The 27,729-nt window shown below is 38.1% G+C and overlaps 1 protein-coding gene across 3 annotated transcripts in view; it reads right to left on the bottom strand.

The window, feature by feature from the left end:
• Window positions 1-27,729, bottom strand: part of Dora (zinc finger SWIM domain-containing dorado) — a 729,579-nt gene that overhangs the window by 265,940 nt on the left and 435,910 nt on the right. For all 3 annotated transcript variants that reach the window (XM_090389614.1, XM_090389612.1, XM_090389613.1), the window contains exon 13: window positions 17,535-17,600. In XM_090389614.1, the coding sequence (XP_090245740.1) occupies window positions 17,535-17,600 (66 nt within the window). The remainder of the gene's footprint in view (window positions 1-17,534; window positions 17,601-27,729) is intronic.

Here is a 27,729-nt window from a genome sequence, read left to right as displayed (position 1 = left end):
TGGCAGGCTTGTCAAGAACACTACTGACACTATGCTGCTGCAACAGGATCTGGAAAGGTTGAGCAGATGGGCTGAGAGGTGGCAAATGAAGTTTAACATTGACAAATGTAAAGTACTACATATGGGAAACAGCAACCCCAGAGCAACGTATCAACTCTGTGGTACTACACTGACAGTGGTAGAGAATGAAAGGGACCTGGGAGTGGTTGTGCAGGCAGATATGAAGTTCTCTGAGCAGTGCAGATGGGCTGCAAGAGTAGCTCATGGCATATTGTCAATGATATATAGGAATTTTTCTAGCAGGGATAAGGAGGTGATTATTCCCTTGTATAAGGCAATGGTCAGGCCACACCTAGAGTACTGTATACAGGCATGGAGACCTCATTTCAAGAAGGATGTAGAGCTGCTGGAACGAGTACAGAGAAGGGCAACAAGATTAGTGAATGGAACAAAGGGGTACTCTTACGAAGAAAGGCTTAAGTTTTGCGAATTACAGTGTCTGGAGACTAGACACCAGCGAGGTGATCTGATAGAGGTGTACAAAGCCTTGAATGGTTTGAGCATGCTCAATGCTGATGGGATTCTTCCTCTTACTCAGAATAATCACCTGAGAGGGTATAAATTCAAATTGAGGAAAGACAGATGTAGGATAGATGTGCGGAAATTTGCATTTAGCCAGCGGGTGGTTGGTAGGTGGAACAGACTTCCATCCCTTGTTGTGGAAGTTGATAGCCTAAATAAGTTTAAGGCTCGGCTGGACAGGTATTTCGAACGAACAGAGGGGTGAAGTGGAAGTGGTTATTTTTTATTTATTTATTTTACTTTAATTTTTTTGGCTGATGCTGCATAAGCTTGCTTTCTTGCATCAAATGCCTCTACTAATGCCAATGCTAATGCTAATAGCACAAATATAGGAATGACGCCATGATAGAGGATATGTATTATCTGAGAAGATCCGGTTATAAAAGAGTAATAGTATGCAGAGATCGGCTCCACACAGATGCTTCAGCATACTGTAGTGAATGCCGTCTAGTCCTACTGCGTTGTTCAGAGATTTGCTCAAAGATTCTCTCAGCTCAGATAGAGTAAACAGCTGGTTATATGGAAGGGAAAGTCTAGTTGAGAAATTAAATTTATGACGATCTGCATCAGTTTTAGTGCGTTGAAAGGAGGTCACATAAGAGGAAGAGGAGGAAATGTTATAAAAAGATTCTGCTAAAGCATTTGCAATGTCAATAGGAGAGGATAAGTCCTGCCCATTGCATTGTATTATCGGAGATGGCAGCGGTAGAAATTTCCTATTAAGAGCTTGAATTTTTTTCCAAATGATTCGAGTGTCAGTATTTTTGTTAATAGTTGAGGTGAATTTTATCCAGGAGTCACATTTTGCTGTCTTCCTAATTTGTCTCGCTTGGCTCTGAGTTTTTTTGTACATAATTAGGTTGGCGGTAGTTGAAAATTTGCGAAACTGGTTCCAGGCACAGTTTTTTTTTCTCGTTTCGCTTTGGAGCATTCTTCATTCCACCACTGATTTGGTGTACATGCTTGAGCTGATCAGATTTTGGAATGGAAATTTCTGCTGCAGATAATATATGGCTTGTAATGTGATGAGTTACACCATCAATATGTTTTTGTTGTACATACAGGTTGTCAAGTAGGACACAAGTTGAATAGTTTTTCCGGTCTGCTCTTTGAAAGTTCCAAGAAGTACGGCCTTTAGGACATGACACTGTCTGTGTTTGAATTGAACTGATGATAGCAAAATGGTCACTGTGGAATGGATCACTTAGCACCATGCTTGCAAAAAGAGACGCTGAACATATGGATAAGTCTATGGCTGATGTATTACCTGTAGGTAGTTGGATATGATTTGGAGAGCCAGAATTCAACAGCATCAGGTTATGGTTATTCAGGAATATTTCTATTAATTGGCCTCTCCTATCCATGGTGGAAGGTCCCCACAATGGAAGGTGACCGTTGAAATCACCAAATAAACAGACTGGAGGTGGCAGTTGTGTGATAAGATTGTCAAGTTCAGTCTGGGAGCAAAGATAATTAAGGTTTCTGTCTGCTTAGTTTTGATTTTTCATTTCTGGGAAAGGCTGAGTGTCCTGCATCCATGGTATCATTAGCATGTAACTCTAGTACTGTGTCTTCATCCTCTGACTGAACCTCCATTTTCATGTTGCTAATGTGAGGTTTCACTTTCTTCTGGTTTTCAATAGTAGCTGTTTTTGTTGTTTCAGGCAAGGTTGAGATAGCATCAGTTGGAATGCTAATTGGAGTGTTGCTGGTCTCACTGACTGTAGTTTTCTTATCGTACGTTAATACAGTTTTGGCCCAGGTGGCAAAGGAAACATTCGGTTCTATGGAGACATCTGTTTGGGTTGCAGCTGAGCAGCTATTTTTGGTGACCGATGCATATGATCGGCTAGGCATGGTTAGCATTATATACTTTCTTGCTTCAGGGTATGTGACTTTATGCTCCACTTTATACTTCCGAATTTTTTTTACCTGTTTTCCAAAGGTCACATGCTTTGGAAAATGCAGGATGGCTTCCTTTAGTTTGGGTAAGTGTGAGTGGAAGCTGTACAGTCTCCTTGGGAATGCTCCTTGGAGCTGCAAATAGGGCACACAGCATTGTTTCCGCATGCCATCTGAGAATGGCCGTATTTCTGGAACTTAAAGCAGCAAATGGGATTCGGGATGTAAGGTCTAATCTTTCGGTTTAAGTAACCTGCTTTTACAGAAGATGGGAGATTCAGAGTACTGAATGTCAAAATAATGGACCTGGTTGGTAGTAGGTTGCCATCTTTTTTTACCATAATTCTCCATGCACGAGTCACTTTTTGTTCGCTAACCTCTTAAATTATTTCTTCTTCAGACACATTTAGTAAGTCCCAATTCGCTTATAACTCATTTTGAGGTGTTCAGAGTGTTATGGGCTGTTACTGACACAGGAATATTGTTAAAAATTGTTAATTGTAACAATTTTTCTGAGTGACTTGGCTTAGAAGGTTCAATTAGGTCTCCAGATTGGAGGTTTAACCATTTTGGGAGATCCAACAACCGATTCTAAACATTTCTGTATTAGAAAAGGCAATAGCTTGCCGGCAGGTTGTGTGGATAGCGAATGCATTATGAGAAATGCTGGCATGTCTGTAGTTTGTTTTTCTGTCCGTAGTCTCTTCGGACGATTCGAGTCATGCTCTGAATCAGATTTAACAGGTCTGGAGCCCATGGGCTCTAGCGATGGATATGCATCCCAATCTATCACTGCTCCTTTTAGCCCTGGAAGAGGGATTTCCTTCTCCCAGGTTACCGACCCCACCATGTGGAGACAGGAGTGGTGCCAACCAGTAACCAAGCGATCAGCAGAAGGGGAGAGCAGTACATTGCTAGCGACAGCAGTAACGTTGCTAGCGGTGAAGCAGTGGCGTTCCCAGCGAGGAAAGCAGTAACGTTGCTAGCGGTGAAGCAGTGGCGTTGCCCAGCAAGGAAAGCAGTAACGTAGCAAGCAGTTAGCAGTAATGTTGCGAGCGGTGGAGGGATTATTAAAGCACTGGTACATGCCCTAGGAAAATCACACTAGAAAGATTGCTTGGCACTCGAGGCCTAGAAGCATTGTGAGAATCATTTTCACCTCTGCCAGCAGCAGAGGTTGTTTGTTTGTTTGTTATTTGGTTTTTAGGAGCATTAGCAACTAAGGCCATATTACTCCAGGGATATGTGGTGGTCATTCCCTGACCTTTCCGCATCCTCCGTATTTGGTGGTGACGGGCTCAAACCCCAGTCTAATCAAGAAACGTGTGCTACGCACTGCTGGTCCTTCCCACCTGGCTACGGAGACACCTAGTGGCAGAGGTAAAACATAAGAAAGGCACCTGGGGTGGATGGGATCTATCCAGTTATATTAAAGGAGGTGGAAAAGGAAGTAAGCAAACCTTTAGCCATAATTATGAGAGCAGCCTTGGACTCAGGGGGAATTCCACATGGACTGGAGATGTGTAAATGTATCCCCAATTCACAAAGGGGATCGAAGGGTAACACGAGTAATTACAGATCAGTTAGTTTAACTTCTGTTCCGGGTAAAATAATGGAGTCACTGGTTAAAGATGCATTGCAGGATCATCTAGACAAGACTGCAGCAATAATTCAGACACAGCATGGGTCTGTTAAGGAAAAGCCTTGTCTGAGAAATCTGATTGGATGCTATGATGTGGTTACATTTGTCTTGATGCAACTGGATGCAAAAAATAATTTTGATATCATATACTTGGATTTCAGGAAAGCTTTTGAAACTGTTGCACATGGAAGACTACTGTACAAATTGGAGCAGAATGGTATTAAGGGTAGGTTGATACAATGGATAAAAGGGGTGGTTGAGTGGGAGAAGACAGAGTGCTAATCAAGATGCTGCTCTTTGTGGACAAATGTTATTAGTGGAGTCCCACAGAGTTCAGTGTTGGGCCCACTGTTGTTTTGTATATTTATCAATGATATTGATGAAGGTATATCAGGCTTAGTGTCAATGTTTGCAGATAATACAAAGGTTGGCAAGGTTGTTAATGATAGTAATGGCAGTGTGCTACTGCAACAGGATCTAGAATATTTGGGCAGATGGGCTGAGAAGTGGCAATTGAAGTTTAACCTTGACAAATGTAAAGTACTGCAAATGGGTATAAGTAACCACAGAGGAATGTACCAACTGTGTGGCACTACACTTAGGGTGGTAGAAAAAGAAAGACCTGGGAGTAATTGTGCAGTCAGATATAAAGTTTTCTGAGCAATGCAGACAGGCTGCCAGAGCAGGTCATGGGGTTTTGCCAATGATATACAGGAATTTTAGCTAGCAGGGAAAAGGAGGTGATTATCCCTTTGCATAAGTCAAGATCAGGTCATGCCTTGAGTACTGCGTACAGGTCTGGAGGCCTCATTTTAGGAAGGATGTAGATTTGCTTGAGCATGTACAGAGAAGGGCAACAAGATTGGTGAGGGGGATGAAGGGGGTCCTCTTACCAAGAGAGACTTGCAAATTGCAGCGGCTGGAGACTAGGCATCTGCAAGGTGATCTGATTCAGGTGTATAAAGCCTTGAATGGGTTGAGCATACTGAATTGTGATGGTATTCTTCCGCTTGCTCAGATTGCGAACCTAATGGGGCATCAATTCAAATTGAGGAAAGACAGCTGTAGATTAGATGTGCGAGTGTTTAATTGCCGGAATAAACTCAAGTAAGAACTGGACAAACTTTTAGAGAAAATGGTTGTGTGAATTTTTTCTTTTTTTTTTTTGGCTGATGCTACATAAGCTCGTACACTTGATTTATTGGATCGCATACCTCTATTACTATTATTTATGTCACCCTTTGAACCCCCGTTGTGAATTGGGATTCATTTGTACATCTCCAGTCCAGGGGGACCTCACCTGAATACAAGGATGCTCTCATAATTGTGGCTAAGGGTTTGCTAACTCCCCTCACTGCCTCCTTCAATATAACTAGATAGGTTCCATCCACCACAGGTGCCTTTATGTTTAAATTCAACAATATCTCCTCCACTTTGTTCTCCATTAACACAAAATCATTTAGCTCTGTGTTAGAGTTCAGTAAACTTCTGTCCTCTCCTTCCTTATATGATAACTATAAGAAGATACATAATAAAATTCACTGATGGGGAATAAAATGAATAAAATTATTTACTGGGAATCAAATTCACTTACAAAAGTTGAGCATGAAAAATCACTAACAAAGAGAACTAAGCACAGAAAATGAGTTCTACTCATAAATTTGATAGGCCCCCTTGAAGGATCAAAATGATGGTGGAATAATCGACAATTCCAGCTGAAATGGCAGCCAAGTTGAACAGGTATTTTGCAACTATTTTTAACACTAAAACTACTTTAGTGCCAAGGGGGATTAGTGAGGCCATGTTGAAACATAAAAATAAGTACATAATGATATTAGAGAAGTGTTCAAGACTGCAAACTGTAGAGGCGAAGAATTTTCGGCTCTTGGAAAAGTGCCAGTTCTTGAAAAATTTTGCCGTTTTTTTACTTAATTAACATATTAAATTGTGTTCAATAAATAGTTTAGTAGTCCTAGTCACATTCATAAGCTTATTTTCAAGTAAGTTACAACTTAATATTCATAGAGATTTTGTATCAGTGATTTGGTACAAATATTGTATAACTAGCAGTGTGGTGCAGAGTGGTGGTTTCAGGGTTTTAATTGTGGTAAATACTTTCTAGATACTGAATGAAACATGTAGGTTGGACACCCACACACAAACAAGATTTTTGTGGATTTAATGGATAACTGTTTTCTGCTGCAGCATGTAAGAAGGAAAACTAGAAGAAGCAATATTCTTGATCTGATTACCAGAAGTGAAACTTCATGCATTAAGAATTTCAGGTAAAAGACCCACTGGGTGGCAGTGATCAGAGTGTACTGGTGTAGGATTTACTTAAAGACATAACTACTGTCAAGGGTAAAGGAAAGGGCTTTTGCTTTCGTGAAGATGACTACAGTGGTCTCAGATAGCTTTTAAATGCTATGCAGTGGGACTAACTGATGATGTTACCAACAGCAAATTCAAAATAGGAAGCAATTTGGAAAGTAACTGCAGAAGCTAAACTTTTCATATCAACTAAGAAATACTATTTAAGGCTTAGATCTAAATGGACGTCAGATCAGCTGATGAGACTTGTGACATAGAAGAAAAATGTCTGGGTTGCATATAAATTCCTGTCCATCTAGACAGGAATGCAATTATCCTGTCTAAATAGGGTGATCTTCATTGACTAATCTGAGTGGATACAAAGATGAAAGATGTAGTAATAAAGGAACTGGATACTAAACATTATTTTAATATTTTATACTGGGATTTCAGGAAAGCTTTTGATACTGCTGCACATAACAGACAAAGACTGTTGACTATACAATTTGGTGCAGTGTGGCATTAAGGAGAAGTTTCTGCAATGGATAAAAGGATGGTTGAATGGGAGAAAACAGAGAGTGTTGATCAATGGACACTGCTCTTCATGGATTAATGTTATTAGTGGAGTCCCCCAATGGCTTAATGCTGGGACCATTGTTGTTTGCTGCATTTATTATTGATACTGATGATGGTATATTGGGCTTAATGTCTAAGTTAGTAGATGATACAAAGGTTGGCAGGGTGATTATTGAGAGTAATCAAGGCAAGCTTTTGCAAAAATATCTAGAATTAATTAATTAATTGTTAGTTGTTGGCACATCAGCCTCTGTGGCCATACTGCACCTCCTGAGACCTTTGGGTTGCCAGGCAGGCACTTTACCCACCCGGGTAGCCCGGTCGGCAAAGATCTAGAAAAATTAGACAGATGGGCTAGGAAATGGCAGTTCAATTTTCACATTGACAAATGCAACTACTGCATATGGGTAGCAGTAATCCTAGATTAACATGCCAATTGTGTGCTACTACACTCAGGTTTGTGGAAAATGAAAAAGACCTGGGGAAATTGTGCAGTTGGATATGAAGTCCTCTGAGCAGTGCAGACAGGCTGTCAGGACAGCTCTTTGAATTTTCCCAAGATATATAGATATACAGGAACTCTCTGACTTATGTAATACTTGACTTATGCAAATTCGACCTTATGTAAGTTTTTGCTGGCAGATGCATACAAAAAAATCGTGGAAACGTATTTTGCATCCCATAGGAATTAATGGAGGTAAAGCAACACCACCCATAGCACTGATAATTGGTACCGAAACTGTTCAGTGTTAGATAAAACCGTGCTGATTGAGGTATAATTATAATGGGTTTTAATTGAATGCGTACCAGAGAAACAAATTATAATCTATAAGCACTTGATAGCAAATTAAAAGGATTTGATATAAAAAATATTGCAAACATTTTATTAATGAAAAGGTAACATCATTAGAGATGAGAAAAAAACTCTACTATTTATTTAAGCATTTCAATAATAAAGTCTGGTAAAGTAGTCTCTTCTTTTTCTTGGCATACAACTCTTTGTAGCATTGAATCCCATCTTGTAAAATTTGCCGTATATTGATGCTATGTTCAACATCTGGATCTCCAATCATAATCACCTCGCAAGCCATGTCAACCTCAACCCTTGAAAAACTTTCTCCAATTCTTCTGTTCAAATTCTTTAGGTGCCACTTTTATCCACTTCAGAATTGTTTTCCTCTTCTTCATATGCAGTTTGCTCATCAATTTCAAAGAGAACTGCATCATCTAAGTCATTTGCACGAGAGTCAGTGCAGTCACGTACATTGGCAGTGTGCACAGTTTTGAATCCCAAGTGTTTTCCGACCTTCAAAATGTCTTCGGCTATTGTATGAATTTGCGATTCAAAACAAGTGAAATCATTTGCCAAATTGGGCAAAAAAAGCTGCCAAACAGAGCGCAGGTTGTTAGCAGCAATTTCTAGCCAAGATTAAAATATATTTTCAATCGTATTTAAAGGGGTAAAAAATAAATTATGAAATGAAAAATTTGAAAGGCTATCACAATAGCCATAGGAGTATATGATGAGAGCCTTATTGATCAATTCGGCGCTGGAAAGATTGTGCAAGGCTCAAGGAGTACAATTTTTTCAGCCTGGTCTGTACTTGTTAACAGGAGAGACTGCTTCTACAGGGATGGGATACACTTAAATAGAAAGGGTGCAAGAATATTTGCTGATGCTATCGAGGCAGTGTTAGGTGGGTTGAAAAATTACTAGCTTGGGGGGATACAAGGATTAATAGATTAACAGAAGTCACTGGCAGAGGTGAAAGTGATTCTTGCACTGCTTCTATTGTAATGAGCAGCAGCCTGGAAAACAAGATGCAGGGTATTTCAAAGACTGCTGGGAGTCATTGCGGTACAAGTAAACACATGGGTTGTGTTAGGGTAGCTAAGACTAGGAACAGGTGCATGTATACTTGCGTGTACACCAATGCTAGGAGTTTGGTAAATAAATTTGATGAATTTGAGGTATTGCTCAAAACATCAAAGGCAGATATTTTTAGGATATCAGAGACGTGGGGCCACACAGATATAAGGAATGCAGAACTGGAATTTGGGGAGTACAATGTGTACAGAAAGGATAGACAGGATATGAAGGGAAGAGGGGTTATGCTATTAGTTAAGAAACACATAAAATCCAAGGAAGTGAAGCCAGTCGACATCGTTGGACAGTGCAGTGTCGAGTCTGTTTGGTGTGACATAAGCATTGGGAGATAAAAATTGAGAGTAGGAGTGTGCTGTAGGCCTAATGACTCTGATGAGTATAATAAGAAACTGTACAGGAAAATAGAGTGGGCCAGTAAATCAGAAGTCATATAATGGGGGATTTTAATTTCCCAGATATTGACTGGAATTTGTGGGTTGGTCACTCACACACTAGCAAGGCTTTTGTGGATTTATTGGATGATTGTTTTTTTCATCAGCATATTCGGGAGGCAACTAGAGGGAGTAATACTCTTGATCTGATTATCAGTAGTGATTCTTCATGCATTAAGAATCTGCAGATAAAGGAACCACTAGGTGGCAGTGATCAGTGTGCTGAAGTGGGATTTACTCAAAGAGGTAACTACCATCAGGGATAAAGTGAAGGGTTTTTGCTTTCGTAAAGACGACTATGATGGTCTGAGACATTATTTAAATTCTATACAGTGGGACCAACTGATGATGTTACCAACAGCAAATTCAAAATGGGAAAAATTCAAAGAATTTATCTTGGAAGCTAATAGGCTTTACATACCAACTAAGAAATATTGTTCAAGGTTTAGGCCTAAATGGATGTCAGATGAACTAATGAGACATATGGCAGAGAAGAAAAATGCATGGGATACATATAAATTAATGGGTGACATGGAAGCCTATGACAGATATAAGCTGGTCTGTAACCAAGTCATAAAGGAGATTAGGCAGGCAAAGGCAGATTATAAGAAATTTTTGGCAAAGGATGCAAAGAAACACAGAAAAAAGTTCTTTACCAATGTAAACTCTAGAAGGAAAGGGATGAATCAGATTGGTCCACTGGATATTGCTGGTTCAACTTGGTCTATCTGATAAAAATGATCCTGCTCAGGTGGTTAACAAACTAAACGAGTATTTTCCATCTACATTCACACATGAGGAGTTATTCAAGAAGGGGAATGCCAGAGGTAAAATAAACTCTGGCAGTGAGCTACATGATTTGTAATAACTGAGAGGACAGTGGAGGAGAAATTGTTGAGGATAAACATAAAAAAGGCACCTGGGGTGATTGGGATCTATCCAGTTATATTAAAGGAGGCAGCAAACGAAGTAAGCAAACCCTTAGCCATAATTATGAGAGCTTCTTTGGACTCAGAGGAGGTACCCATAGACTGGAGATGTGCAAATGTGACACCAATTCACAAAGGAGGATCGAAGGCTGACACAAGTAATTATAGACCTGTGAGTTTAACTTCTGTTCCAGGAAAATTAATGGAGGCACTGGTTAAAGAAGCACTGCAGGATCATCTAGACAATACTTCAGTTATAGCTCGGACACAGCATGGTTTTGTTAAGGGAAAGTCTGGCCTGACCATTTTTGATTGGATTCTATGATACAGTCACAAAAGAACTGGATGCAGGGAATAACTTTGATATTATATATTTGGATCTTAGAAAGGCTTTTGATACTGTTGCACATGGAAGACTGCTGCACAAATTGGAGCAGTATGGCATTGGAGGCAAATTGCTGCTATGGATAAAGGGATGGTTGAGGGGGAGAAGACAGAGAGTGGTAATCAATGGCCACTGCTCATTGTGGACTAATGTTATTAGTAGAGTCCCTCTGGGTTCAGTGTTGGGTCCATTGTTGTTTTCTGTATTTATAAATGATACTAATGATGGTATATCAAGCTTAATGTCCAAGTTTGCAGACAAAACAAAGGTTGGCAGGGTTGTTAAGGACACTACTGACAGTATGCTGCTGCAGCAGGATCTGGAAAGGTTGAGCAGATGGGCTGAGAGGTGGCAAATGAAGTTTTAACATTGACAAATGTAAAGTACTACATATGGGAAACAGTAATTCCAGAGTAACGTATCAACTCATTGGTACTAAATTGACAGTGGTAGAGAATGAAACGGACCTGGGGGTAATTGTGTAGGCAGATATGAAGTTTTCTGAGCATTGCAGATGGGCTGCAAGAGTAGCTCATGGTGTATTGTCAATGATATACAGGAATATTTCTAGCAGGGATAAGGAAGTGATTATTCCCTTGTATAAGGCAATCGTCAGGCCACACCTTGAGTACTGTATACAGGTTTGGAGGCCTCATTTTAAGAAGGATGTAGAACTGCTGGAACGAGTACAGAGAAGAGCAACAAGATTAGTGAATGGAACAAAGGGTTGCTCTAATGAAGAAAGGCTTAAGTTTTGAAAATTACAGTGTCTGGAGACTAGGCACCAGTGAGGTGATCTGATAGAAGTGTATAAAGCCTTGAATGGTTTAAGCATGCTCAATGCTGATGGGATTCTTCCTCTTGCTCAGAATAATCACCTGAGAGGGCATAAATTCAAATTGAGGAAAGACAGATGTAGGATAGATGTGCGGAAATGTGCCTTCAGCCAGCGGGTAGTTGGTTGATGGAACAGACTTCCATCCCTTGTGGAAGTTGATAGTCTAAATAAATTTAAGGCTCAGCTGGACAGGTATTTCGAACAAACAGAGGGGAGAAATGGGAGTGGTTTTTTTTTTTTTTTTTTTTTTTGTCTGATGCTGCATAAGCTTGCTTTCTTGCATCATATGCCTCTACTAATGCTAATGCAATAGAGTTGGCACCGCAGCATACATGTATGCATAACTAGGCTACGACAACGCAGCATATATGAAGAGTACGTGTCAAGGCTATTGAATGAGTTTTAATAGGTACAGTAAATTTTCAACTTAAATTTAATTGAAAAGCGTGTTATAGTGAAACCCATGCTGTTTAAAGCCGTGCTAGGTGAGGGAGGTATTGCTGTATTGGGAAAATATCATAATGTGAACCGAATAACACATTGTTTGTTTTGGTAATTCATTCCAAGACCTTGGAAGTTTAAATTTTAGCTATATAACTAAGCTATTTATCTCTTTAAAAGGTCATTTTTATAATGGAAATTGTGCTACACTTTCATCGTTATCATATGTTCTGTTATAAGAATCAATTTTGAATGCCTGATATTTTTCTAAAACACATTTCTGGAGGTCACTACCATAAAACAATAAAAACAATTTGCACCCTCCGGTTTATTGGGCTTTTCTGTTAGCACAATCTATTATAAACATGTAGCAAACTCGACTCATTGCATTTGCAATAATTCCGATAACTGGAATTGTTTTTATATTATTAAGGTGAAATGTGTCCCCCTTCAATGAAATCTTCAATCATATAAAAAATATCCATAAATAAATGTTCAGAATGTTCTCTTCATTCCTATTTACTTATTACGACGATGAAGGAAAAGCGACCAATTGAAAGTGCAAGTGCTGCAGTACTAGCAAAAGAAACGAAACAAAAATTGGATTTAGAAATGAAGATGATTAATTAAGAAGTACGAAGCAGTACAAAGTTTGTCATCTATTGCACAGAATTAGGTCTCGCTGCTTCAACAGTGAATATTATTTTAAGGGATAGTGCCCATATAAAAGAATATGCTCAAGGATCAATGTATTTCACACAGGGGCCAGTCTGCCCCAACAGTGATCACAAAACAGCATTCAGGTGCTATATCAAAGATGGAAAAGCCATTAATAATATTGATGAAAAATCAGATTCAGAAGCGAGTGCCCCTGAGTGGCCATTCAAGCAAAAGAAACCCAAAGCCAAGTTCATGGCAAGCAACGGGTGGTTTAATAGGTTCAAGTATCGTGCTGGTTTCAAAAACAATAAAGTATGCGGTGAAGTCGCCAGTGGCAATTCTGCAGATGCAGAGAAATTTTGTGATGCATTGGAAAAAACCTCTTTTAAATCTCCACAGCCCTCAACTTCCGCAGCAGCATGTTTATCAGCTGGAGAGTTAATTCCAGCAACAATGCTCAAACGTAAAACTTGCTGACATTATGCCTGTCTCCTCTCTCTTTTTGTAATTTTTATAATTTTGAAATTTTTGTAATTTTGAACACTTTTGTAATTTTTCCTGCACATGAGATAAAAAAAATTGAATAATTCAATTTACACGTTTGTCAAACATTTCTTTTTTGCTTCTATCAAATTCAGCGTGCATAGTTGAGATGCAGAATTTCCCTAAATTCTTATTTAGAGAAATTCCGACTTACATAAAATCCGACTTATGTAGCGTTCTGCAGAACACAACCCTTACATAAGTCGGGGAGTTCCTGTATAGGAATTTTGCTAGCAGGAATAAGGAGGTGATCATCCCATTGTCCAAGGAAATGGTTATGCTGCATAATCAATACCACTTACAGGTCTGGAGGCCTCATTTTTGGAAGGATGAAGATCTGTTGGATGGGTGTGCAGAGAAAGTCAACAAATTTGGTGAAGGGAACAAAATGATGGTCTTATCAATAAAGGCTTTAGTTCTGCAACTTGCACCATCTGTACACTAGGTACCTGTGAGATGACCTGACTGTGGTGTTTAAGGATTTGAATGGATTGAGCAAGTTGGTTACAGAATAGACATGGAGAAGTCTGCCTTCAACCAGCAGTGGTTGAATGTTAGAACAAACTTCCATCTGTTGTTGTGGAAATGGGTAGTTTGAATAAATTCAAGGAAGAACTACACAAATTTATCAGCGGGGATGGACATAGATGTGGGAAGTTTGTTTTTTGGCAGATGCTTTTTAAGCTTGCTTTCTTGCATCACTTGCCACTACTAACACTAAGTGCCCATTTCCAACACTACTGAGAGAGAGTAAAGCACTGATGGCAGGTAGTATACATTCAGTTATGCTAAAAAGGTGACGAATGCATCCAACCATTAGAATGTTAATGAAGGCATGATCACTAGCTTCGGGGATTATTCCCTTGGACTGGAGAAGTGTTCAATGTCTTCCCAATCCATAAGAGAAGAGCTAAAGAAGTAATGGGCAATTAAAGACCAATGAGTCTGACGTCTGTAATTGGTAAGATTATGAAATATATGGTTAATGTTTAAAGATGCAATAATGACAAGAATGATATCCTTGTCTAACAAATGTGGCAAATTAAAATAATAAGATTACAGAGCAGCTGGATTCAAGAACCACTTTAACATTATATGTTTTAGGCACATTATTTTAGTAAGACTTTTTATACAGTTTTCTCACGGGAGTTATTATATAAATTGGAGCAGGTCAACATAACAGGATAGATCCATGAGGGAACAGGGTTGGGTGAAGGACAGGAGATAGGGATGCTCATAAATATTCTTCAAAGTCACCTGGAGTACCAAGTGAAGTCCATTAAAGTTCAGTGCCTGAACCTGTTTCCTATATTTCTAACTGAAATGATGAGGGAATGCAGGAGAAGCTGTCAAAGTCTGCTGACAATCTAAATGGTGGGAGAGTGGTTAACGATTGGAACCAGGCTACGTTACTTTGAAAAGATTTGAACTGACTGCTAGTATGGTTGGAAAAATGGCAGCCAAAGTTTAATACTACCAAATAATGAATTTGAAGTTGTGTTTATAGATAAAGCAGAGAGGAATATTCCACATGAGAAAGACTTGGGAATTATGATACAGTAAAACACGAAGCTCAATATACAATGTACGTAGGTGGCAAGAAAGGTAAACATGGTGTTGTGTCCATGATTTACTGAAATTTTGCATGTAGAGAAGAGGAGATAATTATCCCTCTATATTAGATGATGATGTGAACACAACTAAAATATTGTATCCAAATGTATTGTATCCAAACTAATGCTTAGTTTGGATACAATAAAATATTGTATCCAAACTAAGCATTAACCCTATAGGAGCGGGTGAAGAGTAGCAACTAGACACTATAGGAGGGATTTGATTGAAGTGCACAAAGCCATGAAGTGTATCACTAAAATAAATAAGGGAGAATATTCTCATTATGATTGAGACTGGAACTAGCAGTGTTTTATGGACCATCAGAATAACTTGCATGCAAGAACAGCTAAGAGAGAGAGAGAGAGAGAGAGAGAGAGAGAGAGAGAGAATGCAAAATTTAAGGCACAATTGAATGGTTGGATGGACTCTTTCTGAGTATCATAATAATATGAAAGAGGATTTTTTTTTTTTTTTGTCTGCCAGTGAGAATAGTATATGACGTTGCAGAGCAGATATCTTTTAAGGGCACAAAAGGTGGTGATATTGTTGTAAAAGTGGGCAGTAATGATATTAAGAGTAGGAGATCTCAGGGATTAATTAACAAGTACAAGGCAACGTTGGGAAAAAAAGTGACAAATTAGGAATAAATTTAAAAGTATCTGCAATTATGGCAAGACACAAGAGGAGGAATTACATGTTGAAAGTTGTCAATCAATTCGGCCCTGGAGAGAATGTGCAAGGATTGTGGGGTAGAATTTTTCTCAGTTTCTCAGTGTAGTCTGTGCTTGTTAACAGGAGAGATTATTTTTACTGGGATGGGATACACCACTTCCCCAAAGAATTCATAATGTGTGAATGTAGATGCAAAATAACTATTCAGTTTTTCAGCAACCTGAGCAGGATTATCAACAGTTAAACCATTCACACCTATAGTGGCACACTATGGCCACAGATGCCGATGCACCTAATAAATCCCCAAACAAACAAACACACCTATAGGATCAATGTGATTCATCCCCTTCCTTTTAGTATACATAAGAAAAGAAGTCTTTGCTCCTTTGCCAGATATTTCTCAATTTGCCTTAGCTTGCTTTCATCCTTTGTGACTTGATTGCAGATAGTTTATATCTACCATAGACTTCTGTATCGCCTGATAATTTATCTGCATCCTATATATTTTTCTTCTCTGCCATGAGCCTTACTTATTAGATCATCTGACATCCATTTAGTTCTTGAACAGTATTTCTTAATTGCTATGAAAGGACTAGTGGCTTCTATGATTATTTCCCTGAATGCTTCCGATTTAGAATTGGTTGTTGGTAACATCATTAATTGGTCCCGTACAGAATTTAAAACCTGTCTGAGACTATTGTAGTTTCTTTTACAAACACAAAAATCCTTCCCTTTATCCTTGCTGGTAGTTAAATATTTAAGCAAATCCCACATCAATACAGTGTGATCACTGCCACCTAGTGGTTCCTTTATCTGCAGATTCTTAATGCATGAAGAATCAACTGCAGATAATAAGATCAAGAGTATTTCAACTTTAACCTGTGCATATTAAGTAATTCTACAGACCTCCAACTGCCAACATGTACAACAATATCATCATTTGTGTCCTTAAAATATATCTGCTCTTAACGTCATCTACTTTTGCCCCTGGCAGACATACCTTGGTCCTATTCCACCTATTCTTTTTGCACAATATATTTCCCATCTCCCTAACAATAGAGTCACCAACAATAACTAGCTCCTGTGGGACCAGCACATTCTGCCCTGAAGATTGCTGCTGTGTTGCCTGATGCACAAGAGTGAGCTCTGGCATTGAGTTGGGCAGCTGAGAGGTTGATGGGCTCCCATTTTAATTCCTTCAAGGGCATCTAGCCTACTCTTCAAACTCTCAGAGAAGCCCATCAGAATGCTGAATTGGTGCCTAATTTTTTTGACACTCTCTGCACCTAGTACACACAAAGACATCCTTCTTGGCTAGATCATGTCCTGTTCCAGAAGATCTGCAAACATTTCGCAAGTTTCACATTTTTTTTTTAGGTTGTGATGCATTGGAGATTCACCCCCTTGGTTCTCCCTTGAGCCACAGCATGCCTGCTACTTTGTGCACATTGCTCTGCTGCTCTAGTCTGGGTCATGATTTCTGCTTAAATACAATTTAATTAATTAACAATGAAAATTAATAAGGTTAATAAATTTAATCGATTAAATGACAATACTACACTAAGCTAATCCAGTGATATGAATTACACAATCTAGTTTTACGTTCTACTTTACACTATCAAGTTTGAGATATATGCTATCAAGTTACACTATACTGTATCGATCACAATGTTAAATAAGTTATATCTTTAGCTAAATACAAAAGATATATACCAAGAAAAGTGATTAAAATCTTCAAACTACTTATTTATTACAATTAAAATGCTACTATTCTTCTGCACTACTGGTTATGTGCTATGATATTCACATCAAAACACCAATATGTCAGCAGTATGAGTAGCGAGTCGTAACTTACAAAATCACTAGCTAAATTTAAAAAATATGCCAACGAATGCTACTAAGCCTATTTAGTCTATTTGTAAAACACAATTTAATATGTTAATTCATCAAAAATACAGTAAAAATTTATCCATTTGCAAGAGCTCAAAAAGTCTATATCTTCACACTTGTGTTATTAGTAACAATTACATTTTTATATATGTTACTAACAATAAAATTTGTAAACAAAACCAATGAATTTATTTATTTAAAATTAAATTATTATAATATTCTAGAACTCACCTAGAGCTATCACAGCGGCTTCAAATCCTAACGTTTCATCAGACTGCAACTTTGCACATGCATTTCCTAAAATGGTACAGAGCACAATAAGTAAAAAATTCAGTTATTCATAACTTAAAAGTTAAAGACTGTTTTACTTTGAATCAATTTACTACTAACTAAATTCCATTATGAGATGAAGGATACAATAAAGCAAACATCTGGCATTTGCAAAACTTTATATCATGAATGCACATATATTATTATTATTATTAGACGCATACAATGCAAGAAAGGAAGTTTATGCAGCATCAGCCAAAAAAAAAAAAAAAAAAAAAAAAAACACTCAGCCTTAATTTTATTTAAGCTATTAACTTCCACGATAAAAGATGGAGTTCCAGCAATCAACTACCTGCTGGCTAAAGGCAAATTTTCGCACATTATTCTACAACTGTCTTTCCTCAATTTGAATTTGCAAGAATTTGCCCCTTCAGGTTCTTAATCTGAGCAAGAGGAAGAACTCGAGGGGGCATAGATTGTATTGTATGATTACTGTGAGTAAATTGTGTCATGAGCAATGTCATGCACTGCAGTATTTATTTATTTATTTATTCCTGATAAAACTACAAAATTAAATATTCAGACAACATGTTTCTGCAATTGTTCAGTCTCATAATCAGTTTATCCAGAGTTTATATTAATCAGTGCCACACACTAGTGATCAGTTTTGTAGTTTCCAATTTCGTAACTCTGAAACATGCTCATATAGCTTTTCTTCTGATCAAAGGTTGCCACTAAAGGTTCTAGTAGTCTAGTTACGCATTTAATCAAAGGAACACACACACACACACACACACCAATATCATTTTTCCTTCAATGGCAGGCATCATTTGATATTGTTTAAATCCTTCTTTCCTTTTAGCACTTCTTTCGAGATTGTTGCAAGTTTCCACCAAATATTCATCCACTTTTACAGGAAGGCATGCAGCTCCATAAATTAATAAGATTATAAGGTCAGCTACTGCTACTATTACCCCCCACCAAGTGGTCAATCTCCTCTTTTAATATCCTTGCTACTCCAGATTTTAGACTTACCATAACAAGTACATGTCCAATGTTTCACCCTATAAAGTCACCTTCCAATGTAGGCACCAAGAATAAGCCACTTTTGATTTAATTTTTTTTGTTACAAAAGGTCACAACAGTAGGATACAGCATGGAATCATTTTGTTTACTGCAATGTAAAGAAAATGAAAATGCAACTGAAAATGTCCCATTTTTCAGAGCCATCCTACCTCTTCTTTCCTTATTTTGGCAATTTCACCAACAATTTGCTATTGGTTTAATTCTCCCACAACTGCATTTGTTTGCTGTTTCTCTTTATGGTTCAGAACAACAAGCTTACATGACTAGCATAACTCAGAGAAGGATTATGTTCTATGAAAAAAAGATGCAAATAAACATTCAGCATATACGACATAATGAGTCACCACAAAATGCAACATCTATTTTTGCCTTTTCCTTCTATGCACTGCACACTATTGTTCTACAGTTTTGTTCTACACTGTTGCTCACTATTGTTCTACACTGCTTGAAACTGAAAAATTACATCTACATACAGTAAACAAGGCAAACATGTTACCACTATCAGATCTTATACAGGGGCTCCCCGACATCCAAGTATTCATTATCTGAGTCCACGCAGTTATGATGATTTGAAAATTAAAGAATAAAACTTTTTCCCTTGAGAAAATTGACCAAACATTTGAATATTTTTTGTGAGAACAATCTTCTTCAGATTGTGCAACAAAAGTTAAGCGCGAAGTTAAAGACATAACTATACGCCATGACAAAATTTTATATATATATATATATAAAAAAAAACATGAACTCTGGATTCATTCTTTACAACTGAAAAATAGTGCAACTTCAATAAACTTTACTTAACCTTACATTGTGCAACATATAATAAAATATGTCTAATAAAATAATTTTCTCATTTTTCAGTTCCTTCGTTCATTTTTTACTATGTACAAGTACATAATAAATATTACTATATATATAATATTGGTGTAGATACACCATAGACAACTCTTGAAGAAAAACTATGGTAATAGAGTGAAAGGCTGTATTTCGTCTGTATCTCATATTGTGCTCATCCTTCACAACGAGTTGCCCATGTATTGCACTACTTTGAATATGTAACGCTTTACTGATAGAGACGAGTATTGTTACCTATTCTCAGTGGGCACCACCACCCAGATCGCCCCGCTTGCAAAATGGTATGGGATAAGAAACTGTGTTATCCACATACAAACCCTATTAGACTTAGGAAAGCAAAAAGGGTGTAGAAAAGTGGTAGTAGGAGAAGAGAAAGAAATGTCATCGAAAGAAGAAAGGGACAGTTACTCCCACTCACTCACTGAACTAAACCACTCACAAACCTCCCATCAATCCTGAATAGGCAACGCTTCCCGATCCTTCACAGTGAGTTACCATGCGTTTCACTGCCTCAAATAAGTAATGCTTCACTAATAGAGAAGACTATTGTTACTTATTCTCAGTGGGCACCACCACCCAGACGGCACCGTTTCAAAGTTAGTTGTCTTTTCCTCGGCTTTTCACCCACCGATGAAAAGCCAACTAGCTTTGAAACGGTGCCATATGGGTGGTGGTGGTGCCCACTAAGAATAAGTAATAATAGTCTTCTGCAGTGCTTTTTTTGTAAAAAAATAGGTGCAGGTACTCGTTCTTTGCTATCAGGAAAAATTGAAAATTAAAAGGATATGAAATGTACTCTAAATTCCCCCCCCCATATTGTTACTTTAGTAGTAATGTTTTTAGAATAAGAACAACAAATTAAGTATAGTAACACAGTTTATTAAGCATAAATTTATTATTCAAGTATATAAAAAAATTAGTAAACTGAGTAAAATAAGTAAAAATAATTTCATAATAAAGTTTTTGTAGGAATTCCAAATTTTTATTAAGTTCTCATCTGACACGCTATGCTGACTTCTTTTCCTCCTCTTTGTATGTTGGCTGCTGAATGACATTTCTGAAGCAGCCATGAATCCACATATTTTGCTGGATCGAAGTGGGTCAGTGGTGGGCCTACAATTAGTAGTGAAAAACTGTTTTTGTCATCAACGAAGCACTGGTTGGGCTGGCAATCAGATTAATTTGTGAAAATCCTTGTTCACATTCACTTGGTAAAATTGGTATCGTACTCAGAGCATTCATTTCTTTAATTCTTCCGAAACCTTACCAATTAGGTATCCACGAATTGCATTTAACTGTAATTGACAATTTTCTAACTTCATTTTCACCAAATGCCAACAATTCATATTTAGAAGGATTAATGCCTTCGTTGTCATCCTCTTCGCCATCGGTATTGTCACTAGTTCTTAAATTTGAATTTTTTCTTTTCTTTCTTTTTTTTTTTTTTGAAACTGTCCAAAATATCGGTGTCATTCAGATATTCAGGTGAAGTGACTATGTAGAGATAGGGAAAATGTGGAAAAATGTGGATAATGCGCACTTCCGCAAAACAACAGATGATTATTTGTCGCGGTAAAAGAAAATAACTTTTCTAATTCTCAAACGAGGTGCTTACAGTTGATTCATAGTGGTGTCCAACCTATGGCACGCAAGGAAAGTAAATTAAAACAGCATTTTAAATTTTGTTAATTATCAAAAACATTTTCTAATCAAATGTTTTGTTCAGTAAATGTAATTGTGTATTGTACTTAATCTTTGACTATTTTCAATTTTACTTTTACATGCAATAAGATATCGAAAATGTAACACACACTAAAGAAATGTAACTTTGAATTTTTTTGAATATAGACCCTGTACGGGAAAAGGTTGGACACTACTGCAGTAGAAGGTGGGCCAGAGTCCACTCGGAATACACCTTGATCTGTAATACACCTTGATCTGAATACACTCTTGACCAGCGAGACTTCTCTGGGTGGGAGTGGGACAGGTGGTCGGATAGGTTTTACCAGGTACCACTAAGTTGTAGAATGCTAATCCCTTTAGTTCTCTTAATTCGTGCAGCAGCACTAATTGCCTGAAGGCCAGAAAAGCGAACAGGGCATACCAAGTTAATTCTCTCCTAATCCGTTCGCTATATGAAAATTTCTTCGTTCAACAGAAACTATTTTAAATGTAACTTCCAAGGGGAATTCAAAATAATTAAACAGAGGTCCGACTTTTTTTTTTTTTTTTTTTTAGTGCATCGGTTTCTATGGCCATAATGCACCTCCCAAAGTTTTTGCATTTTACTCTGATCCAAGCCCGAGGCGGGATTCAAACCCGCAACCTTTGGGTTGCCAGGCAGGCACTTTACCCACCTGGTTAGCCCGGACGGCAGAGGTCCGACTGAGTAATTACAATTATAAAAATGATTATACAGTTTTATATAGAAAAAATCTTAACAATAGAGAGTAAAAAATGCAAATTTAGTTAAATCACTTTAAGCTTATTTGAATAGTAGGTAAATATGTGAAAAAAATTTATGGAATATTAAAAATTTCGAAGTGCATTGCAACCAAATGGCACACGTCACTGTTAATAATGGTGCCAGTACACCATACCATTGCGTACCATCCCAAAAAAAGCACTGGTCTTCTCAATTAGTGATGCGTTACTTATCTGAGGTAGTGCAATACATGGGCAACTCATTGTGAAGGATCAGCACAATATGAGATACAGTACACATGAAATGATGCCATTCACAATACTATCATAGTTTTTCTTTGTTATCTATAGTATATCCACACCAATATTATATAGATATAGAATCTTAAAATATTATGCCTAGTTGCATTTAGTTTTATTTAAATAATAAACATTACGAAAATTTGGTCAACGTTTTAAGTGAAATTTTCTGAAACCAATTATCCTCGGATAACAAGGATCCCCTGTAATACATGGAAAACTAGTGATTATGTCTTCTCAACTTTTATGTTATAATTCTGTGGCATCTTACGGAAAGATGCCACAGAATTATTAGCTTCACATTACACAAGTACTATAAAATGACAGCACATAACAGAGAACAATGCTATTATCCCGTGTTTCTCTTTTGCAATGCAGACTATCACAGCACACCTGGTGGCCAATTTATTAACAAAAATAATCAGAGATTCCAATTTTAATGTAGTTTTATTTTTTTGCAAGCAAAAAAAGAAGAAAACAGATTTACAAAAAGATTGAGAAGAAGTGTCAAGTCATGCAAAAATATGGATTCTCCACCATAAATCAGAGGGTTCATCACCAATTATACCTATTTTTATTTTATTTGTTATGACTGTAGCTGTCATAGATGAAAATAAAGTTGTGAATGCTTCACTAGCCCACAGTTTTAAAAGATCCAAGAACAGTTTTTGTCATCTCTTTATATTTCTTAGCATCACAGACAATTTTCTTTACTGTGGTTGCAGGAATTCCATCCTCTCTCTACCAATATCAGCAGCCCTTTTGCCTTTCTCAAATAAACTAATCACATCTTTGGATTTTAGCTTTAGAGTGATAACTAATCTTGGCCTCTTAGCTAAACCAATATACATGAACAATCAAAGTCAACAACAAAAATAGTACTACTACTTAAAACTGGTATAAGCTGCACCACATGCAAATTTCTTATCCATTCTCAAAATAGTGCTCTATTTATCTCTTTGAAATAGTTCCTTCAAAGACAATTGTAAATACTGGGATATAAAATGGTGAATGATGGTCGAACAAAACAAAAATTAATGAAGGATAGCCATACAATATTTTAGCTTTAAGGAAAGATACTCTGACTGACAAAAAAAAAGTTCATTAATTATGGAAGGGCACCAAATATAAAATTTTTTTATTCTTCAGTACAATTAATGTTTCTTATATAAGGCAGTGAAAAGTCTAAAGCAACTGATAAAATACTTCAGTTATAATTTAGCATTAGTAGAGGCATATGATGCAAGAAAGCAAGCTTATGCAGCATCAGCCAAAAAAAAAAACGCTCCCATTTCACCCCCCCCCCATCATTCCAATTACCTGTCCAGCTTCCACAACAAGGGATGGGAGTCTGTTCCACCAAACAACTACCCGCTGGCTAAAGGCAAACTTCCGCACATCTATCCTACAACTGTCTTTCCTCAATTTGAATTTATGCCCTCTCAGGTGATTGTTCTGAACAAGAGGAAGAATCCCATCTCAAACCATTCAAGGCTTTATACACCTCAATCAGATCACCTCGCAGGTGCCTAGTCTTCAGACACTGTAATTTGCAAAACTTAAGCCTTTCTTCGTAAGAGCAACCCTTTGTCATTTCACTAATCTTGTTGCCCTTCTCTGTACTCGTTCCAACAGCTCTACATGCTTCCTAAAATGAGGCCTCCAGACCTGTATACAGTACTCAAGGACTGTATACAGGGCTACAGGTATACAGGATAAGGACAAGATCATTATCCCTGCAAGAAAAATTACTGGAAATCACTGACAAGACACCATGAGCTACTCTTCCAGACCATCTGCATTGCTCAGAAAACTTCATATCTGCCTGCACAATTACCCCCAGGTCCTTTTTGTTCTCTACCACTGTCAGTGTAGTACCACAGGGTTGATACATTGCTCTGGGGTTACTGTTTCCCATATGTAGTACTTTACATTTGTCAATGTTAAACTTCATTTGCCACCTCTCAGCCCATCTGCTCAAACTTTCTAGATCCTGTGGCAGCAGCATACTGTCAGTAGTGTCCTTAACAACCCTGCCAACCTTTGTATCATCTGTAAACTTGGACATTAAGCTTGATATACCATCATGAATATCATTTATAAATACAGAAAACAACAATGGACCCAACATTGAACCCTGAGGGACTACTTAACATTAGTCCAAGATGAGCAGTGTCCATTGATTACCACTCTCTGTCTTCTCCCCCTCAACCATCCCTTTATCCATAGCAGCAATTTTCCTCCAATGCCACACTGTTCCAATTTGTTCAGCAGTCTTCCATGTGCAACAGTATCAAAAGCCTTTCTATGATCCAAAAATATAATATCAAAGTTATTCCCTGCATCCAGTTCTTTTGTGACTGCATCATAGTATCCAATCTAAGTGGTCAGGGAAGACTTTCCCCTTAACAAAATCATGCTGTGTCCGAGCTATAACTGAAGTCTTGTTTAGATGATCCTACAGTGCCTCCATTAATTTCCCTGAAACAGAAGTTAAACTCACAGGTCTATAATTAGTTGTTTGTTGTTGTTGTTTTTTTGGTTTTTAGGAGCATTAGCAACTAAGGCTATATTGCTCCGGGAATATGCGGTGCTCATTCTCTGACCTTTCCGCATCCTCCGTATTTGGTGGTGATGGGCTCGAACCCCGGTCTAATCAAGAAGCATGTGCTACGCACTGCTGCTCCTTCCCACCTGGCTACGGAGACGCCATAATAATTAGTTGTGTCAGCCTTTGATCCTCCTTTGTGAATTGGTGTCACATTTGCACACCTCCAGTCTATGGCTACCTCCCCTGAGTCCAAAGAAACTCTCATAATTATGGCTAGGGTTTGCTTACTTCCTTTGCTGCTTCCTGTAATATAACTGGTTAGATCCCATCCACCCCAAGGTGCCTTTTTTATGTTTATCCTCAACAATTTCTCCTCCTCTTTCCTCTCAGTTATTACAAAATCATCTAGCTCACTGCCAGAGTTTACTTCAGCCACCTGAACAGGATCATCAACAGTTGAAGCATCAATATCCAGTGGACCAATCTGATTCATCCCTTTCCTTCTCGAGTTTACATAGGTAAAGAACTCTTTTCTGTTTTTCCTTGCATCCTTTGCCAAGGATTTCTCATAATCTGCCTTTGCCTGCCTAATCTACATTGTGACTTGGTTACAGACCAGCTTATATCTATCATAGGCTTCCATGTCACCCATTAATTTATATGTATCCCATGCATTTTTCTTCTCTGCCATATGCCTCATTAGTTCATCTGACATCCATTTAGGCCTAAACCTTGAACAATATTTCTTAGTTGGTATGTAAAGCCTATTAGCTTCCAAGATAAATTCTTTGAATTTTTCCCATTTTGAATTTGCTGTTGGTAACATCATCAGTTGGTCCCACTGTATAGAATTTAAATACTGCCTCAGACCATCATAGTCACCTGTACGAAAGTAAAAACAACCCCTCCCTTTATCCCTGATGGTAGTTACCTCTTTGAGTAAATCCCACTTCAGCACACTGTGATCACTGCCACCTAGTGGTGCACTTATCTGCAGATTCTTAATGCATGAAGAATCACTACTGATAATCAGATCAAGAGTATTACTCTCTCTAGTTACCTCCCGAACATGCTGATGTAGAAAACAATCATCCAATCAATCCACAAAAGCCTTGCTAGTGTGTGTCCCCCATTATAAGACTCTGATTTACTGGTCCACTATTTCCCCGTAGAGTTTCTTATTATACTCATCAGAGTCATTAGGCCTATAGCACACTCCTACTCTCAATTTTGATCTCCCAATGCTTATGTCACACCAAACTGACTCGACTCTGCACTGTCCAGCGATATCAACTGGCTTCACTTGCTTGGATTTTATGTGTTTCCTAACCAATAGTATAACCCTTCCTATCCTGTCTATTCTTTCTGTGCACACTGTACTCCCCAAATTCCAGTTCTGCATTCCTTATATCTGTATGACACACCGTCTTTGATATCTCGACTATATCTGCCTTTGATGTTTTGAGCAATACCTCAAATTCATCAAATTTATTTACCAAACTCCTAGCATTGGTGTACACACAAGTATACATGCACTTGTTCCTATTCTTAGCTACCCTAACACAACTCATGTGTTTACTTGTGCTGCAATGACTCCCAGCAGTCTCTGAAATACCCTGCATCTTGTTTTCCAGGCTGCTGCTCATTACAATAAAAGCAGTGCTAGAATCACTGCTTCTATTGTAATGTAGGATAGACGTGCGGAAATTTGCCTTTAGCCAGCGGGTAGTTGGTTGGTGGTACAGACTTCCATCCCTTGTCATGGCAGTTGACAGCCAGTGGCTACTGTTAATCTATTATTCTTTTATTGCCCCCAAGCTAGTAGTTTTCCGATCCATTTAACACTGCCTTGATAGCATCAGCAAATATTCTTGCACCCTTTCTATTTAAGTGTATCCCATCCCTGTAGAAGCAGTCTCTCCTGTTAACAAGTACAGACCAGGCTGAAAAATATTCTACCCTTTGAGCCTTGCACAATCTTTCCAGGGTCGAACTGATCGACAAGGCTCTCATCATATACTCCCATCTATTGTGTCTGGGAAGAATTGCAGACACTCAAATTCAACCATTATTCACGGCTTTTTTTCAACAGTGACCTGTACTTGTTAAGTAATTCCGCCGGTCTCCTACTCTAATATCATTAGTGCCAACGTGTACAATAATATCACCTTTTGTGCACTTAAGAGGATATCCGCTCTACAATGTCATCAACCTTTGCCCCTGGCAGACAAAACTTAGTCCTGTTCCACCTTTGCTGATGCTATCGAGGCAGTGTTAGGTGGGTCGGAAAACTGCTAGCTTGGGGGGAGACAAAGACTAATAGATTAACAGTAGCCACTGGCAGAGGTGAAAGAGATTCTTGAACTGCTTCTATTGGAATGAACAGAAGCCTGAAAAACAAGATGCAGGATAATTCAGAGACTGCTGGGAGTCATTGCGGTACAAGTAAACACATGGGTTGTGTTAGGGTAGCTAAGAATAGAAATAGGTGCATGTATACTTGCATGTACACCAATGCTAGGAGTTTAGTAAATAAATTTGATGAATTTGAGGTATTGCTCAAAACATCAAAGGCAGATATTGTTGGGATATCAGAGACGTGGTGTCACACAGATATAAGGAATGCAGAACTGGAATTTGGGGAGAACAACGTCTGCAGAAAGGATAGACTGGATAGGAAGGGAGGAGGGGTTATGCTATTAATTAAGAAATACATAAAATCCAAGGAAGTGAAGCCGGTGGACATTGCTGGACAGTGCAGTGTCAAGTCAGTTTGGCGTGACATAAGCATTGGGAGATCAAAATTGAGAGTAGGAGTGTGCTATAGGCCTAATGAGTATAATAAGAAACTGTACAGGGAAATAGAGTGGGCCAGTAAATCAGAGAGTCTTATAATGGGAGATTTTAATTTCCCAGATATTGACTGGAATTTGGGGGCTG

The sequence above is a fragment of the Mastigoproctus giganteus genome, chromosome 2, assembly GCF_048544385.1.
Source record: "Mastigoproctus giganteus isolate SK-2022 chromosome 2, ASM4854438v1, whole genome shotgun sequence".
NCBI lineage: Eukaryota > Metazoa > Arthropoda > Arachnida > Uropygi > Thelyphonidae > Mastigoproctus > Mastigoproctus giganteus.
This window is presented reverse-complemented; position numbering and strand designations above follow the sequence as displayed.